The sequence below is a fragment of the Gymnoscopelus braueri genome (assembly GCF_963280865.1).
Source record: "Gymnoscopelus braueri genome assembly, chromosome: 16".
NCBI lineage: Eukaryota > Metazoa > Chordata > Actinopteri > Myctophiformes > Myctophidae > Gymnoscopelus > Gymnoscopelus braueri.
The window spans coordinates 21,738,500-21,757,646 of NC_137616.1; the positions used below are offsets into that span (position 1 = coordinate 21,738,500).

Consider the following 19,147-nt stretch of genomic DNA (forward strand, 5'->3'; position numbering starts at 1 on the left):
CTCTAAATTTGCTAGCTTTATAATAAAATGCTTGATCATTGGAACGTATGTTTGCCAAGGTTGCCTGTTAAAAATTCTGCGAAGCCAGCTTGTCAATAAATCATCAGATCATAAATAAGGGACTCCTGGAACAAATTGCCATCGACTTTCAACAAACAAACATTAGATTTGACAGAAGCTATACGGTCATAATAGTAAATTTGCCTGTGGAAAGTCTTAACTGCTATGAACATTGTATAACATATGCCTTGTACTTCCTCAAACAACCAAGAAGACGACATCAAGGAGACACCTGTGTGTGTAATTGTAGGTAAGCGGTGCTGATTACGAAGGGTAAGGTTAAGTTGTGGTCTTCTCACAGTTAAATGCCGGTTCTTTTGACTTTGATTGAGCTGAGATTTAAAATTTTTTGGCAATTTAACCACTCCTGCAATTGCAAAACACACGCGCACATATGCACGCACACACGCACCCTGTCCCCTGTCGCTACCAAACCCCTAATGTTGGTCTTGGGGAGGGTGTAGACAACCACATCCTCTGAAACACATGGAGCTGCCAGCCACTTCTTTTCATCTTACAGTGGGGAGTGGGGAGTTTCACCGGTAGGGTCTCTAGCGCTTGTGGATGAACATCCATCCCTCCCTTTTCTGCTCCCTGCTGAACCGGCAGCTCCAACTAACCTGTAGGAGTCGATATCGCCCAGCCAAGCCAGAGGCACAGTGGAGAAATCGAACCCCTGACGGAATTTTAGCCCTGCATGCATCACCCGGATGCAATTCTTGTGTATCATCGCTGTCGGTGGAAACCTTGTATGTCCAAAACTGTTCTGTCAAAAACTTTTCAGAAAATGGAAAAAAAATTGCTGTGTTCCAATGGATCCAATTTCGTTATTGGTTTTCGTCATTTATTCACAAGCTTTTCATTGGTTCAATATTGATAAAACCCACAGACAGACTTAACAACTTTCACGTTCCCTTAAAAAAAATTACTGACCTACAGTACAAGTGTAAATCGGCTATTTTTGGGTGACACTGTAGTATCACGAGTAGGGCGTTAATTTACAAAAAACATAAAAAGTTGAAATATGGAGAAAAAAGGTTTCTGCCCAACAGCAACAATATATTATACTGATCTCCCTACTCATGTAACTAATTTGTATAGGGGCTGTGAGCCATTTCTACTTTGGACAGTAATGTAGTTTTTGCTAATCTTCACAGCATATTATTTCTGCATGAATGAGTTTTTGCCTGCAGTTGTGTTAAATTAGGCAGTATGCATGCAAGGCTTGCTGAAGTATTGGATTCCCTTCCATTACTATTCAATGTGAACTTCTGATCCTACGGGGTGTTCACATTAATTCCTTATACTGCGGTAGCAAGCAGTTTTAAGGGACTCTGCAAAGGTTGCCCACAGTCTCTTAAAATACACACATTTTCTGCGCCAAGTAAACATTTGCTAATTTGTGCACTGCTACTTGCCTCAGGAAGAACTCCCTCAAATATTACATTATTCAGTGAATAGCTATTTATATCTTTCACTGGACCATGTCCATAACAAAAGGACAACAGGAATACAATTAACCAGTTTTTAACTCCTATTTTGCACAAATCTTGCAACATTTTCAAAACATATTGAACATTTTCAAATATTGGTTTTATTTTTATTTATTTTTATTAAAAATTGTAGATGCACAAGCTCACAACGCATCACGGTGTGACGCGTTGTGAGCTTATAGATTGGCTATTGCTGCTATTTGTCGTATGACGAAGTATAAAATAGGTCTTAAGTACTTAAAAACAACAGCAAGAACACTTGTGTTGTCTTACAAGTCACAGTCTTTAATCCCGCCCAGACCTGATGAGGTAGACTTGTTACTAGGATTGTGTTTTGCTCCTGCCTGTCTAAGCCAATCACAGTTTAGCACAGCAATCTTTGCCTTGACCTTGGGCAATGGACTACCTCGAGGGCAGGGTGGCTACTCTGCTGGCTAGCTGAACGAACAGGCAGTGGGTGGACGAAACAGCAGAGTTAATGCTGAGACAGGCAGTGAAATATATGAATGACCGAAAAGAGCCGAGTACAGAGCCAATCGGAGCGAGAGAGAAATCTCGGAGCCAATCGCAGAGAGATTCTCCCCCCATCCTCTGCCTCTCTTCTGACTTCTTCCTCTGACTGTTACCAGGTCAGTGTGCCTGCCTGTGCCTCTGAATCATCTGTTTCATTGGGTCAGTGTGCCTCTCACGGCTCTCCTGACTGGCTGGCAGGGCATACGCGGTTGCTAGGTAGCTCGGCCAATCAGAGCGAGCCGGAAGTTTGCCCCTGGTTTCTAGGCAGGATTCACGTGCTGAGGATGTTTTGGCGGGAGAGTGGGAGACCAGAGAGGGAGGGGCGGCTGCAGGGTGAAGTGGAGCGTGTGATCATGTGTGTATGTGTCTTGTGTGCATCTGGTGTGTGTGTGTGTGTGTGTGTGTGTGTGTGTGTGTGTGTGTGTGTGTGTGTGTGTGTGTGTGTGTGTGTGTGTGTGTGTGTGTGTGTGTGTGTGTGTGTGTGTGTGTGTGTGTGTGTGTGTGTGTGTGTTACTGTTTATGTGTGATCATTTCGCCCTGCCTCTTGCCGGAGCTTTCTGATGCAACAGCGAACTGTGTCTCCTGGGCTACGAGGGGACCTTGTTATGTTTTTTTTTTTCTTCCTGTCCTCGCAGGAAACGAGAACCAATTGCTGAGCTGTTGCCATCGGAGCGGGGAGGTTTGTTTTCCTCCACTTTCATCCCTGGTACCTCCCCATCCACAGTTACCGTAGAAACAAGAGCAACTCCGACTCTATTTCCATCTCATGTCTTCCTCCTTCAATGATTTATTGTTGCTTTCTTTTTTTTAACCACTGCACTGTGCCGACCTACCAACATGCTATCAGCCAATGAAGTATTTAGGAGACTGTGTGACATCTCTGAAGAGGAAGTGTATAAAAGCAGACATGAAGAGGTGCAGAGGCACATACAGCGCATCGAGTCACCCAGGAGTGTTTTGACTTACTGTATATGGACCAGGCACTCATATACATCTGTGGATTAAAAGATAAAAACATTAACCTCTGTCCCTGTGTAGCAGAGCAACCAAGGACCCCTCGGGCGTGCCCTACCCCACCCATTACTTTTTCCCCGACCCCACTTCAATTCTTCCGTCGACAGAGTGGGGCACTTCATCACATCTGACGTGGGCTTCCTGAAATCCCATTATTGCCACTTGAGTACATGCTGGGTTACAGGAGTCACACTGGGGAGCACCAAGTGGATGGCCAGACGACCAGCATAGCTACACAACCACTTAATTCCTCCTTAACATAACATAGGAGAAGTGTTGACTGAGTTCACACTACGTAGTACATACTCCTGCTTGCCAGCTGTGGACAGCTTACCTCCAGGGCAGCCTACAAGGCACAGCTACTGTAGTTAGGGAAGGATCCCTCAGATCAGCCCTAAGAACGCAGAGACACTTTATTTTCAAATATGAGGTTCATATAAGGAATTTATTTGTGCATTGGTGCAGATACGCAACACCAAACAAACTATTAATGCATGTACAAACAGACATCACTGAAAATGAGGTGGACAAGCGTTATTACACTTCAGTTTCAAGTGCAGTGCCCGGCGTGGTGGTTCTGGATATATAGGCATATATGAAAATCTGGCTGTCCACAACCCATATGCCCATATATTGATGACATCATGTATCCCCATATAAGGGCATAAAATGGACACGGACAGATAGATACAGAGGTCTCCATATGTGGGCATAAAAGGGACATGCCAGACATAAGACAGACAGACAGATGTGTACAACAGGTACTTGCTTAACAGGCTGGGGCATGCATTCCCAATTGCATCGTTCCCAACTTGCGTCGTTCCAGAGTAGGGTCGGGCACCGCCGTCTAGTGTCAAATAATGTGCATAGTAGCAGTATATGTGATTTTGCATAATGTAATTATCAGTTGAGTTGTGAAGCAATTGTAAATTGCAAATCGATCTACCAGGTGGCATGCCCTACCTCCCTCCATCTTAGTGTATTTGTGGTGCATGTAATCACAATGTGTTGGGGTTGAGTCAGTGGAGGGGGATAATTTACATGGGAGACACCCACATGGTAAATGGTAACATGAAAACTAACTAACTAAAGAAAACAAGTGAACTGCAGCATGCACTTAGACAACTTGCACGCCAGTATGAAATGGCATGGGCTTATCAAATAAAGGATGCTCATTGCTTGTGTCAATTATGTTTGTACGAGTGCGTACCGGAAAGCAAATCAGTCCAGGAATTTGAATGACCTCCATGGTCTCCATTTCTGTCCAAATTGACATAAAAATGCATGAATGAAGTAAGAGCGTTACACAAAAGATGAATAAACCTACCCATGGCAACACAATAGAGTGGCACCATACAAATGTAATATTTTGATACATTTGTAGCTAAATATAGTCTAATCTGCTCAGATTTCAGAGCACTCTGGTCTGGTGTTGCCATCATAGAGCGCTCTGACATCAGTTAATTTACGAACATCATCTTTTGAAATGCATTCAAATGAATGTTAATTCAACCCATGTGTAATCAAGATTAACCTTGTTTTGTGATCACATTTTGCAATGACTTCATCCAACCGTCACCGTCATCACACAATCAGATGTTCGGAAGACCAGGCTTCACTCGGAGTAGTCAGTACAGGAATCAAATCCCTACCCCCTAGTATGGAAGGCACAACCACACTTTGCCCACAAGGACATTTTCTTGCACCTATGGGTGCTTGGACTGACATGCACAAGGACACTTTTGGCACCATTGGGTGCGTGGACTTAAGTGAAAATACACACATCATGCAACACAACATAATTTGCACATACATATGAAAGGACCGCAATGGAAATAAGCCGCTGTATTTTTTGCATGAATTGAACATATCAATATTAGCAAATTATGAACATACAGTACACTTGAGTATCCAGCCAGATTTAATGTTGCCACTCACTGTTAAAAGTTGGTTAATAAAGACTCATATTTATAAAGACAGTGGCCTTTTCTAATTACCAATAATGCAAAGAACAGACTTGGGTCCTTAGGAAGAATGTACTTGCCATGAGACCAGAGAGCATATTAAGACGGACTTGTTCTTGAGGTACAAGTACATAACCTGTAGCTTGCTGCTCTAATCTTCTGTGCGTGTTTCACTCAAAACAGTAGGACCTCACATCTACGAAAACATCTTCTCAAATCACAGTATTCATTCATGCAGCGCACTGCACCTCTTTTTTCCACTTTCTGCCTAATAATTAAGTCAGCGTTTCCCAACCTCTGGGCCAGGGCCCACTGGTGGGCTGTGGGGATATTGCAAGTGCCCCTCAAATAATTGGCAAAAAATAAAACAATAAGATTGTAATGATAATATACGTAACATTAATTATATTAAAAGAAAGAAAAGAAAAGTCATGGTATTTTTCCTTTAAACTTCAGACACACCTGAAAACAATAATCTCTCTCCTCCTGGTGGCAATAATAATAATAATAATTATTATTATTATTATTATTACTGTCTGTATGTCACTCTGTCTGCAATGACTCAATACAATGTATTATCATCAGATCACAGCGCAAAGCCATATTAGACCTCTAACTCAATATTTGACATATGGTTAAATTTGGTGTTGAAATGTCAACGGTCAAGGTCAAAGATGAGCCATGCACAACAGCTATGCACACCTCTAGGTTGTCCTTGTTTCGGGTGCATCTAGGTGAAAAAGCTACATTTCAGTTGGATACATTTGAGAATGGCCTAGTTACATACTGTACAATAGCAATGTGACAACAACAAGTCATTATAACCAGCACCTATGGCCAAGCACCAAAGGAATGACACCTGTAAATTGGATTAAAGTGAATTGTCCCAGGTGGTGCACAACTGTCAACAGGCTGTCACTTAGCTTGACATGCGGCGTGTTTACATCTTTGGGTTGGCGCTGCTCATTTATTCCAGCTTGGCTACACGTTCACTGCTGGAAGCTGTGAACGTGAAGAGCAATTGAATGAAAAAGGCAGCAAACCATTTCCATAAAACACCTAATCTGACGTATGAGAACATTTAATCCTTGTTTGTTGTGGGTTGTTTTGTTTTTCTTTGTTTTCTTGCTTTTTGCGGGGAGGGGGAGGTTTATTGGCAGGCATAAGCGACATTTACATTAAAGTGGTGTCAAAATATGCAGAATTGTGGGTTAGTGCATCCCTAGGGTGATTCTGGGCTTCAAATGTGTTACCTTTGGATGAACCCCAGTAGAGCGACGATCATTGGCTGAGCCTCTAGTCTACCTGTGGTTAAAATCTGGAATGGATGACAGGGTGGGCGAGAGTAGGAGGGGAGTGAGGACAGGAGATTTACAATAAATGAGTTCGAACTGTGAAAACCTGGCCTTTCTGTCACATTGCTTTCACAATCACCTTGGCGAAAAATACTCTTCTCATATGAGAATATGGACTGTATAATTAAAAGGAGAATGAAAATGTTATGCAGTAGTACATGCGGGACTGACATAGATGGTTTGGATGTGTAGCGGATTGAAAATTGAAGTCCAAGTGTCTGGATGTCATACACCGTTAGGGAAAAAGGCACAAAGCAAATTGCCTCATTATGCTGTGAACTTTGAAAAAGAAAATCTACAACACCTTGAGTCTTGTCACCTCCTGTGACAGCATGAAGTTGGAAATAATTCACTGTAGGGAATTTTTTGACTGCCTCACTAGGGAAATTTGCTGAAATAAAAGTGAATTGGCACGCATTCTGACACTGCACCTGACACATTAGAGGAGGTATTGGAAGTTTCAGTTGAGACAACTTAGTTATGAATTTGGTGCCAACCCAAAGGATCTTTCCCTCCTCAAAGGAGTCAGAAAATTGGAGTTTAAAATGTATCAGGCAGCCAAGGACTTGAAACAGGGTATGAACGTGCACAATGCATGACATATCACTTTCTGAATCCCTGGTAATGAAGGTCTACCATGTTGTGTTTTTGTATTTGTTGTGCAGACATATATTAGCAGCTAAGATATAGTAAAAACCTCCCCCATCCCCACCTCAACCCTGCATATAAATGTGTTCTTTTTAAATGATAAATAGTGTTCTCCTGAGTATTTTAGAGATAAGTGAACGTGATTGAAATACTCTATCCTGAAATTGTATTCTGCCTATAGAACACTAATTAGTTATTGATGAAGAGAACTCAGGGGAAGAATGGGAAAAAATGGTTGCAGGGCGGTACTTTTTTTCCCCATCGTTTGTTTTTCAAATGAGGCACACAATGGACTAATTAATTTTTTTCTACCCGGATTTTAAACCCCAGAATTAAAAGTAGCAAAAAAAGAACCCTTTACCAAAACTTACATGTTTTCCTTCTCTGCAACCCCCTACTTTCCCCTTTGAGACTCAAAAGGGCTGTTTATCAATAGGAGCCCATTATTATTCTGAAAACATGGCTGACTCCAGTAAGCAGATAAAAGAGTGGGTAAAGGCAAAATAAATTCATATGAACAAAATCTGGCATTATGGTTGAAGTAGCACTATAATGTAAATACCCCCCCCCCCATGCTCCTAATCTGATCCTCCCTACAACCACTAAATATGACCACCATGGTGCATTTATATAGGCTACTGTAGCACCTTTCTCCCGTGCGCTTTAATGAGCATTTTATTCACCCATTCACTCACACATTCACGTACCGATGGCGGAGGCACCCATGCAAGGCACCAACGTGCTCATTTGGAGCAGTTAGGGGTTAAGTGTCTTGCTCAAGGACATGTCAATCGAAATGGGAACCTTCCGATTCCAAGATGCCTGCTCCAGAGCCACTGCTGCCCATTGAAATGTATACATCTCATCTACTTGCATATTTTGATGAGGTTAAATAACAACAACAACAAGACAACAACAACAACAACAACAACAACAACAACAACAACAACAACAACAACAATAATTATTATTATAATAATATATTACATTAGTCTTCCTTACCAATACATAGGAGGCAAAATTCTAAATAAACTTCACCACTGATGAACAGGGCTTATGTGATCTGCCAAAACTGCATAGTTTGTGTTCTGTCAATTCCTGTACATGCAATACTGTTTACTGACTTCACACTTTCTATACCCTAGAGGGCTTGAGTGAGTTTTGGAGAGAGAGAGAGAGAGAGAGAGAGAGAGAGAGAGAGAGAGAGAGAGAGAGAGGGGGGGGGGTAAGGGGGGGGGGTCAGAAACAAAAGCTAACACCTGATCTCCTCAACCAAAAATTGGGTGTTGTCCCATAATGTACATTGAAGGGCCTGTGTGGGTGGATGGGGTTTGGGAGGAGGTGCTGCAGGGAGGCAGGGCAGGGGGTTGTTTGCTTGCTTTCCACAACCTGTCCTGAAATCAATGCACAGGAGAAACGCGCTCTTCACACATCACCAGCCGTGCAACAAAGGAGCGAGACGGTGTCATATCACAATATCTTGCACGGTCCGACTGATGCGCTGCCCAAGCAGCAGCTTTCATCGAGAATGCATCTCCCGCAGGGAATGTGACTCATGCAATGTTTCAAATAGTCTCACTCCTGCCTGGCTGTTTTGCACTCAATAATGGATCAGGGTTGATTCCATATAGTGTTTGAATTGTCCCAGTTGGAGTGTTGCCGTGCATTGGCTCTTCCCCCCACCCTGCAGTGAGGGTCACCAGTCAGGGTTGTTGTTTGGCTAACTGTCAATGTGAATTTATCAGAGAAGGACATTGCGGTCCAGTCCAGAATGGGTACCCTCAGGGCCTGAACTGAAAATGGCCCAGTAACTTACTACTGACACCAATATACAGTAATATAGCCAGGGTGAAATTAAGGACATCAAGCTATTCTGAAGACGATATAATGGAGGTGGGGGGGGGGTCTTGATGTTGCCTTGTCAACATCACAGATGGGCTTAAGTCTTGCTTGTGCACATGTAATAATAATGCCACTAGCAAAGTACTTTCTTACTGTATTTAGGGGCAGCTGAGCTTGCAGATATATGCGAAGTAGCCTAATTAAACGTTAAGACTTCTGATTTGTCAACCATGCATGTTCAGTAGGCTGCAGCCTGCAACCTAAAAGACAACTGTGTTGGCCAGATAAATTGATTAACATATTTGTTGCCTTACTAGTAACGAACACCATTCATGGCAGCCTTCCCACCAGCACCATCAGTTGCTATCTAGCAGCAGGCAGGCAGCTCTCAGTCAGCTGAGCTGAGCAGTGAAAAAGAGTCACATGTCAAATCTGGGTTTGTTTTTTTCCCCCTCCACGTGTCAAGATACACGAAGAGAGAAGGCGGGACCAAAACAAACCATCTGATTGGTTCATTATGTGTCACCCGCTCTCTGATACCAAGGAGGACTGTCCTCTTAAAGGGCCATGCGCATCAATCTTTGCCTTAATACCAAAACAATAACCTCCAGTACCATGATGCACAGAAACGTTTAATTGTGCGTTTAGACTGTCACATTGTCTTGGAACAGAGAGAGAGTGAGAGAGGGATAAAGAAAGAGAGAGGGTGTTTTTTGACGGGGCGTTTTTAGTTAACTTGTGACGAATGTTACCCACAGTGTCAATGTCATGATTATTGATTGATTGATTGATTGATTGATTGATTGATTGATTGATTGATTGATTGATTGATTGATTGATTGATTGATTGATTGATTGATTGATCGATTGATTGATTGAATACTTTAATAACAGTTTACAAAAAAGAACAGAACGTACAGTTCTATACAAAAGGATGCTAAAATGATTAAACCCAAGAAAGCACTATGGCTTGTTTCCATTGGGGTCCTGTGTATTCAATTAAATCGAAAACTATGAAGGAATTATGACTGGAAACGCACATTTTAAGCAATGCCAATGCAGCCAACATGTTAAAACTACAGCTATAGGTTATTATTGTTTTAATTATTATAGGTTGTCCTACACACAATGTTAGAACACTGTTACTTTTAGTGTGTTTTTTTATGTAAGGTTCATGAAAGGGGCGTTTCTGGGCGGGACCAATTTGTCAGTGGCAACTGAGGGAGAAAAAACAAAACACTCACAACACTAGACAGCAAACACTCGCCTGGATGATGATCATCATGACTGTAATGTAAAAGGATACAAGAGTCCAGAGGAAACATTAAGGTGACCACCCCACGTTGTCAAGATACCACCCATCAGAACGGAAAGCGCGTTTGCTGGCGGTGAGTTCCACAATAATAAACCTCTAATTTACAAGGTTCATCGTTGTGAGGATGCCATGTTGTTAAATGTACCGGGCAGTTTGTCAGACAGAAAGTGTGAGGGGAAGTTGTTGAACATGCCCGGGCAGAAACAAGCCCACTGTCTCACCCCCCGGTGCAGTCAGCCAGATGGTCCATATGATGCAGATGTTTACACCGCTCTTTAACATCGAACAGGGATTCTTCATCGTTTTCCAATGCGATGATGATTAATTATTTTATTTTATTTTTATTTTTTATTTTGGCTGCACCGGCCGATCGCCTGTTGGTTGACTCATCATTTTCAGAAAAAAACAGATATGTAACTTGGTCACTGGGTCATTTGGAGCAGTGGTTCCCAAACTTTTTAGCTCGAGTGTCGAGACCCAATAGAGAAATTGCCCCGGGCTTGTAGATTGGCTATTTTCACTACTCCTTAAACATTTGTTTTCGAATTTATTGAATTTCTTCGATTTTTGGTTATTATTTATGAAATTATTTTTGAAAAATGTCTGAATTTGTTTTTAATTCATCAACATTTGACTTAGGGGGTAATTTTTTTTAATCTTTTCAAATAATTAAAACAATATGTAGGGGGAAAATAAGGGAGATTTACTCGCGAGTCGCGACCCATAAAAATGGACCCGCGACCCACAAATGGGTCTCGACCCACTGTTTGGGAAACACTGATTTAGAGCCTACTGCTGAAACGGTGGAAACGGTGATGTGATGAGTTATGTTAGACAGGTTGGGTTATATCTAGTTTTAAGTTGATTATCAATTTAAGCAGGTAGGCCTACAATGAAATTATGGAATATGCGCTAATCGGTTAAAAAAAAGAAGTAAGTTTTATTTATTGCCATGGCCCATTGGTTAATGAAATGTGCAACTTATTAATTTGTGGTTGGATTATACTTTTGGAGGAGAATTTCGCAAAACGGAGACAGGTTGGTTTCGCGGGAGATACGCGCCTGCTGTCCTGGATATGTCTAGATCTATAGATCCATGTCAAACAAACATGACAGCATGTTGAGTGTACACAATGTAGCTATAGTAGCCTATACTTTTCGAAGTTACTGGCTATGAGGTTCATTGAATAAAAATGAAGAATGACCAAAGTGTATCGTAATAAGCTGCACGATTTGGTCTTAAACATTTGGGGGAAACAATCTAAACATAGATTTTAAATGTGTTCGAGGTTATAGTCAAAATATAAGCATTTAGTAATTTTCTCGTATAAACTAGAGCTGGTTCGTAGATTGTGTATTTGAGAGCTGGACAGTTGGACTTGGCATGTTTACGCACAGCGGTGTCCATCCATGGCACTCCGCACGGCACATTCCTCTGATCCTGGTCGACCCAAACCCAAGTTACATTTCTTTATGTATGTAATGGTAGTAATTTGACATATAACGGTAGTTATAACCGTTCTTTGTCTTTTTTTGTGGTGCGATCAGAACAGTTCTACTTTCCAGCATAACAAGCAAACTACATTTATTATTGATATAACTACTATTCTGAACTTGTCACAACACATTGCCATTTTGGTGTGAAGTTGTCAGTTGTGGTCACAACTCTGTAGTCCTTCAATTAAACCTTGACTATTGTACCGATTATTGTGGGTTTTGCACTATCTGTCCTATAGCTACATGAACCTGTACTGTATCTAGTACAGTAGCTACTTGGAGCAGCAGAGCTCACCCTTGTGTCTGTCCCTCCCGGCAAGAGCCATGGAGGAAAACCTGGGTGCACAGATGGTACAGCAGAGGGAGCCACTCTCTGCTGTAGCTTAGCCCCTCAGACCGCCCTGTGGTGGTGGCTGCCAGGCCTCTCTGATGCCCCGGGCATATTGTCTGTGTGTGTGTGTGTGTGTTTGTTTTTATGTGTCTGACACTGTGAGAAGCCATGCCAACCTTCTGTTGGCTGCAGTGGGAACTGAAGACCCACTGTGCTATGTTTACTTTGACACACAAAATGCACATTCGATCTCAGTCATACTCGCTACTGCCACATAGTTATATTGCTGAGGTTGCATTAACTCACATATTGCTTAATTTGCCTAAACAAGCATGACGATACATTTGTGTAACAGCCACACTGAATTTTCACGAATACTCAACTCATGAGTCTGTATTTCACCATAAACTCCTGAGCATTTTCCCTCTCTCTGGAATGAGAGAGGTCAGTATAGGGTCTTGCATGGGTCAATATTGTTCTTCTTCACATTGCTGTCTCAGAAATTACATTTGACACAATCAGTGTGTGTCTCAGCTACTCGCTAGTGTTTTTCCAGAGCTTCTCAAAGTGTAATCCTTTCTTTTGACGCAACGTGACATGACATCACGTAAAGGGACACTTTCAACACAGGTGATATGACTAATGAACACAATGCCACCAGGTGATCGTCTTCCATCTTTGCAGTCAGTCCAAATCGTTTATTGCACACTTGCACAACACAAGGAAAACAGAGGCACCTATGGCAAAATTCAAACAATAGCTCACATGCTGGCATCAGGCCAGGTAAGTTGTGTTTGTTTTGGGCAGAGGCAGTTGAAGACGTAACGAAACTTGCTCTTTTCCTTTCCCTCATCTTAAACTTGGCTGCTGCATGCGACAAGAGTCTCGTGAGGGGAGAGCTGTTTAGTTTTTTCCCCCTCTCATTTCACTCTGGAGCTATAGGTGAATTCACAAGCTTTTGTGTGTATCCTATTAGAGTAGAGGCAGCTATCCAGATCATGTGTTTGTGTGTGAGAGAGAGGGAGAAATAGAGAGGGAGAGGGAGGGAGGGTGAACATGAAGCATGGTTCTTTTTGATGTGTGCCAGGAGTGTGCAGGAGGAACCTAATCCCTTGACTGCTGTGCTCTGTAGCACACTTTGTTGCACACATTGTTGCAGATTCAAGCCTGATTTATACTTAGTTGCGTGTGGGTGTCGCACATCGAAAATAGCCCATCTACAAGCTCACAGAGCTCCGCGCCTCAACGCGCTGTGAGCTGGTAGATCAGCTATTTTCCACGCACAACTAGTATCACTCAGGCTTTAGGTGATTCAGAGGAAATCTGCCTGTGAGCGTAGATCCGTTGGCACTCAATTACAGTTTGCCACATTATCAGGGGGAGCTTGGCAAAATCCACTGTGTGTGGGGTTCGTAGGGGGGGCAAATCATCCGCAGCATTTTTAGCCACCCACTGGGTTCACTCCACATTGGATGATTCCAGAAATGTGGCTCCTCTTGCCTCTAAAGCAGCATTTATTTGCACAGTTGGCAGAGGTGCTTAGCCGTATCCCTAAATTTGTCTTATGAGGTATTCATTATCTTTGTCTAATGGTGCACTGACTGATCCAACCATGGTCATATTCAAGGCAACGCATCACATGTGTACTGATTACAGGATTACGTCAACATAAGCTACTTACCTAAATTATAATAATGACTAATGGTATGCTCACCTGTATTGTTGTTGCCAGGGCGGGGTACATTTGCAGTTGCCAGAGGGCAATGTTTCTACAGCCTGCAAATTGATGTTTTGTGTTTTTGTTGTTTATTGTCATGAAACATTCACAACCCTAACCTTACCGTTTAGAGCAAGGTTATTAACACATAGTTACACCCACAACTGTCAAAACTACAGTACCTACCTCAATTGCATTACTTTTCTAGTCATTTCAAGTGCAAATGTATGATCTATTAAACACAAATGCACACACATGCACACAAATACGTTTTGAGAACATTGCATTGACTTACATTCATTCCATATATCCTTATACTGACATTAACCACAATTGATCGAACCTTGACCATTAAACTAACCTAATAGATATGCCTCACCCTAAATCCTAACAATATGAAACTGCTGTAAATGAACATTTCAATTAATGTTAATAATTAAACATGCTGTCCCCATGTCCAAAATTTGGCGCATGTGAGGAACACACACACACGCACGCACGCACGCACGCACGCACGCACGCACGCACGCACGCACGCACGCACGCACGCACGCACGCACGCACGCACGCACGCACGCACGCACGCACGCACGCACGCACGCACGCACACACACACACACACACACACACACACACACACACACACACACACACACACACACACACACACACACAGTTCCCCCTCAGTCTGAAGGTGCCGTTCTATGTCTCTTCATTGTCAGGGAGACTACCGCTGAGGCGTCGCATGGATGATGAGGAGGAGGACATGTTTCGTCCCATCTCGCAGCACTGGGGAACGCCCTGTATGGGTGTCAAGTACGAGGACCGGGCCGCACAGGCCACAGCCGGACAGTCCCCCGTCGCCTCCAACGCCACTTCTGCCTCCGCCACGTCACAGACGCACAACAACAACAGCATCAGCATCAACACACTGCCCTGCAGGTCGCAGCAGCAGTTCCATATTCTTCTTCACGGTAAGAAGGGGACGTGTGGATTGAGAACGTGCACACTGCACAATTAAGTCCTCCGTGGGAAAGTGTCATCGGAGGTGGCGAGACCAAAATAGTTTAGTCTCTTGCTCTGATGACTTTTGCACAGGTCACAAATTTAGGCTAATTTGTATGGGGATTGGAGAGTGGAAGTTTTTTTTCTTTTCTTTTTTTCTGGGGGTAGATGAAACAATTACATTTCAATATTAATTTTGCTTTAATTTCTCTGCGTCAAAAGGTTTTATCCCTGGAGCCAGTAGATCTCTAGATCTCTTCCTCATTACATACTATGCCCTTAGAGAGATTATTAAAAAAAAACATTAGTTTAAGACATAAGAACACTTTCCAAACTGCGTCGTTGTGGTCAGAGTGTTTCACCATGTGTTCGCTTCTCTGCTATTTAAATTCAACTCTATGCTTAGAAATTCAACTTTATGTCAGTACTATAATTTCCTAGATACACAAACATGCAATAGCATCTCGATGACCCTATGTGTACCAATTTTGATTTGGTGTTGTCTGCTCAGCATCACTCTAAGTGAATAAAACTGTTGGGTAATATGTTGTTTGTTTGTTTGTTGAGTCAGAGTCAGCCAGTGAGAGGTGCATATTGTCCTTCGTTAAACACAAATATAGATAAACTTCATCAACTGTTATTACTTTGTCCTTCAATTCCTTAACCAATAATGCCATTTGCTTGGCTCAATGGCACAAATGTTCCCCCTCTCAACATTTCTGCTGCTCTTCCCCAAAACACTTTCCCATGCCAGCGCTACATTACTTGGTTATTTTCCAGTGACAAGGGAGAGGCGGGGTTGAGGAGAATGAAACAGGACAGGTCTTCACAGAATTACATGAAGATGATTGTTTTCCCTCCTATTTGCATGACAGCAGAAGCACATGCCAGCGCGGTGACTAAACTCGGAGAAGAAATAATAAAGGAAAAGCAGTGGGTTACCGAGTTTGTTGTTGATATAGTGTTTCAGTTTCCCGCCTGCCGACACTCTCCCTCGCTCTTGTTTGTCGACTTTTTGAGTTGTACTAGTGTACCTACCTACCATATAATTTGTCCATAGGTCTGATAGAGCCTGTTTGTGTTGCTGACAGTAATGCAGTAGCGTTTAAAGTATACGTGTTTGACTAAAGCCAGCTGCTAAGCCAGACAAAGGGCTGGCTATGTCTGAAGTCATAAACACTACTGGTGAATTAAGAATGTAGGGCTTATCATAAGACCTGAGGGGATTTCTTCTGTTTCCTTACTATAATCGGTCCAGTCAAAGAAGGAAATGCAAGTTTTCTAAATTGACTGAACTGAGCAGTTCAAACGTTATCGACTAATGTACTGCTGATGTTGGTTAACCCATTCAATCCGGGAACGCATCTGTGTCATTTTAGATTTGAGCTATAACCATTATTTTATACTTTGGCTATTCAAAAATAGCAGATATACAAGCTCACAGCGCTGCGTTGAGTTGCGCGCTATGAGCTTGTAGATCTGCTACTTTTTGAAAAATCGTGAAAATGTCTTTGAATATATATATTTTTTTAAAGCGAACATTTGTAACTCAAATCTTTGCTTCTGGGGGTCCCTGGAACTAAATATTTTGAGATGGGGGTCGGCGGCCAAATACATATACATTTGGGGGTCCTTGACATGAAAAGGTTTGAGCACCACTAATATAGCAGCAGTTTTCAGAAAACTGGATTGAATGGGTTAATCTCTTTGGATTCCGTCTCAGTGTGGACTATGTGTTTGAGAGATGCATGACCACAAAAATCCATTAAAACAAACCCACTATATTTTGCTCCAGGCAACGCTGGATTACGCTCGCATTTCCCAGCGCACTTTGAGCCGATGGAAGACCGGGGAGAGAGGCAGGTGGAGGAGGAGGCAGAGGAGGAGGAGGTGGAGGAGGGTGGAGAGGAGGAAGACCACGGGATGGTAGAGAGGCCCGAGGAGCAAGCAGGAATGAGCGTTGAGACGCAAATTGGTCGTAAACTTCGGGAGATCGGGGACCAGTTCGACCAGGATCACATTGAACTGGTAAGGGTCATCCTTAGTTCAGAGATTTAGCAGCAAATTATGGATCTACGTATTATGACGCTTTTCAAACAACTAATCATTAAATATACTGCAGCCTAATGTACTGACCTCTTGACCTCACAACACAGGGTTGTATGTTGTATGTTTATTTGCACACTCCCCAACGAAATAACAAAGCTAGAGTACATAAGGTGTGTAGACACTGCCTTAGGCCTTGTTCATGCTGTCTTGACGATAGACCTTTGTCATCATATATAGACTTATTAGTAGTTCAATGTTACATCCTGTACAGGTGTGTCAATGCCGCTACTGTATGTTAGCTGTTGCATATCGGCTTTTTTCGAGTGAGTATGTTGGCTCACTGGAAAGGCTCTGCTACACTAAATGGAACAGAGCCTTAATTAGTATCATTGGTAACATTACATTAGGATGAAACATTATCTATTCAATATTGCTGCCATGAAAAAGGTCGATTGCAGACGGCGCACATGGTCTCTGTGTCTAACAGGTCATCTCACTCGGTTCTCTATAGCGGTTTGCATGTCCTGATCACCATAGCAACCAACTTGCAGTTTTTTCTACCTTGAAACACCTTTTCTGGATGCTGGCAGCACAGCTAGCCAATCACGGCTAAGTGGTCTGTGCGTCCCATACGTACCGTTAAAAACTCTTAGAGGTGTGGTGCTCAGACCCTCTGTGGACCCTCGTTCACTGTCACACAGGCCTCAGGTAGATTCCAGGTAGAACACACTGCAAATATCGATCATTTATTTAGCGATTATTCTATCAATTACTTTTTCGATTAAAGGGGTAGTTCACCCCCAAAATAACTTTTTTTCTATTGATTACTCACCCCATGGAGCCTTGAATTCATGGATATTTTTTTGTTTTTGTCGCATTCCTTCCTTTATTATTTGATTATAATAAATTTAGCCCCATTGATTCCGGTAGGAGACACAAATGCATTTGTGTCTCCTACCGGAATCAATGGGGCTAAATTTATTATAATCAAATTATTGGCTTAGGAATGTGACAAAAACAAAAAAATATCTATGAATTCAAGGCTCCATGGGGTGAGTAATCAATAGAAAAAAAGTTATTTTGGTGGTGAACTACCCCTTTAATCAAATAATCAGGATTCGGGAAGCTTGAAATATTATTTTGATTATTTTTAATATGACATGATGTTATAAGTGCACTCTGACACTTGATACCCACACAGAGAGAACCAAAACATATCTTCCTTTAGTGTCAATATCTATACCATGGTTTGAAACGGATTCTCAGCGTGGCACTGTAGTCGTCTAAGACCTACTTAGTCTGATGAACCATTGAAAGGATACACCTAAATCTGACCAGATGGGTATAGACTACTAGGCTGCCAGTAACACACATTAGCAATGATGCCTGGCCATTACAATCCATAGGACTGGCGGGTGTCAAATTTCATGGTCTACAGAGACAGAAAAGAAAAGAGTAAAATGACAAGACGTGAAATTCATCCCTTCAGCTGTTTGGGGGAGAGGGCTCCAGGGGCTTTCTGCGAAGAGCAAGATTGAATGTCCCCCCCACCCCCACCACCATCTCCTTGTCTTTTTAGTCTCCTCTCCTTCCTGTAATTAAAAAAAGAAAAGGTAGACTTTCCGTGTTGTTCAATAGGTGCACTCGCCCAATAACACAATAACAATGCAGGCATATGCTCTTCAAGTCTTCTTTGGAGCCTGTAACACATCAAGTTTGTTTAACTATCAACCTGGTGTCCCTATTTGGGCATGTCATTATCGGCAAAATAAAATAAAAAAAATCTAAAGTAACATCCCAAAAACATTCGTCAAAAATAGCGGATCTACAAGCTCACAATGTGTGGCAAGTGGCAACGCGACGTGTTGTGCGCTTGTAGATCAGTAATTTTTTGGCAAAGAGATTTGGTGTAGAAGGAAAAAAGAGCACTCCAAGTACAGAGGAAAGTCATGTCCAGTTTACCACGTATAGAGGGTTTAAGTGGTGGAATGAGATGGAATAGATTGTGGAGGCTCATAACTGTTTGCAGAACCCCTCCTAGGACACACTTTGGTGCATCTCTCCACAGAATATCTTTCATAATCAGTATTTAGCTCTGCGTACCTAGAGTAAAAGGTCCACATCAAAATATGACACAGATTGCAGACTGTAGTGTGTTTCTGGGTAGCCGGTTTGACCCTGGGCTCGCCCTTCTACATGTCAAAACTGTCCCTGAGCAAGACATGAAACCCCAGGCAGTTACCCCCTTTGTGCTCATCAGAGCCATCTGAGCAGCCATCATCTGGGTGAAGGCAATTTCTACTCCCCTGGGGACCAGAAAATACTTCCTTTCCCTTTACTTTCT

At 42.4% G+C, this 19,147-nt stretch overlaps 1 protein-coding gene across 1 annotated transcript in view; it reads left to right on the forward strand.

The window, feature by feature from the left end:
* Positions 1-10,139: 10,139 nt before the first annotated feature.
* The window catches only part of LOC308103326 (uncharacterized protein), an 18,255-nt gene continuing 9,247 nt past the window's right edge, over positions 10,140-19,147 (forward strand). The window contains exons 1-3 of the mRNA XM_080453248.1: positions 10,140-10,277; positions 14,472-14,723; positions 16,550-16,782. Coding sequence (XP_080309374.1) covers positions 14,495-14,723; positions 16,550-16,782 — 462 coding nt within the window. The 5' untranslated portion in view covers positions 10,140-10,277; positions 14,472-14,494. The remainder of the gene's footprint in view (positions 10,278-14,471; positions 14,724-16,549; positions 16,783-19,147) is intronic.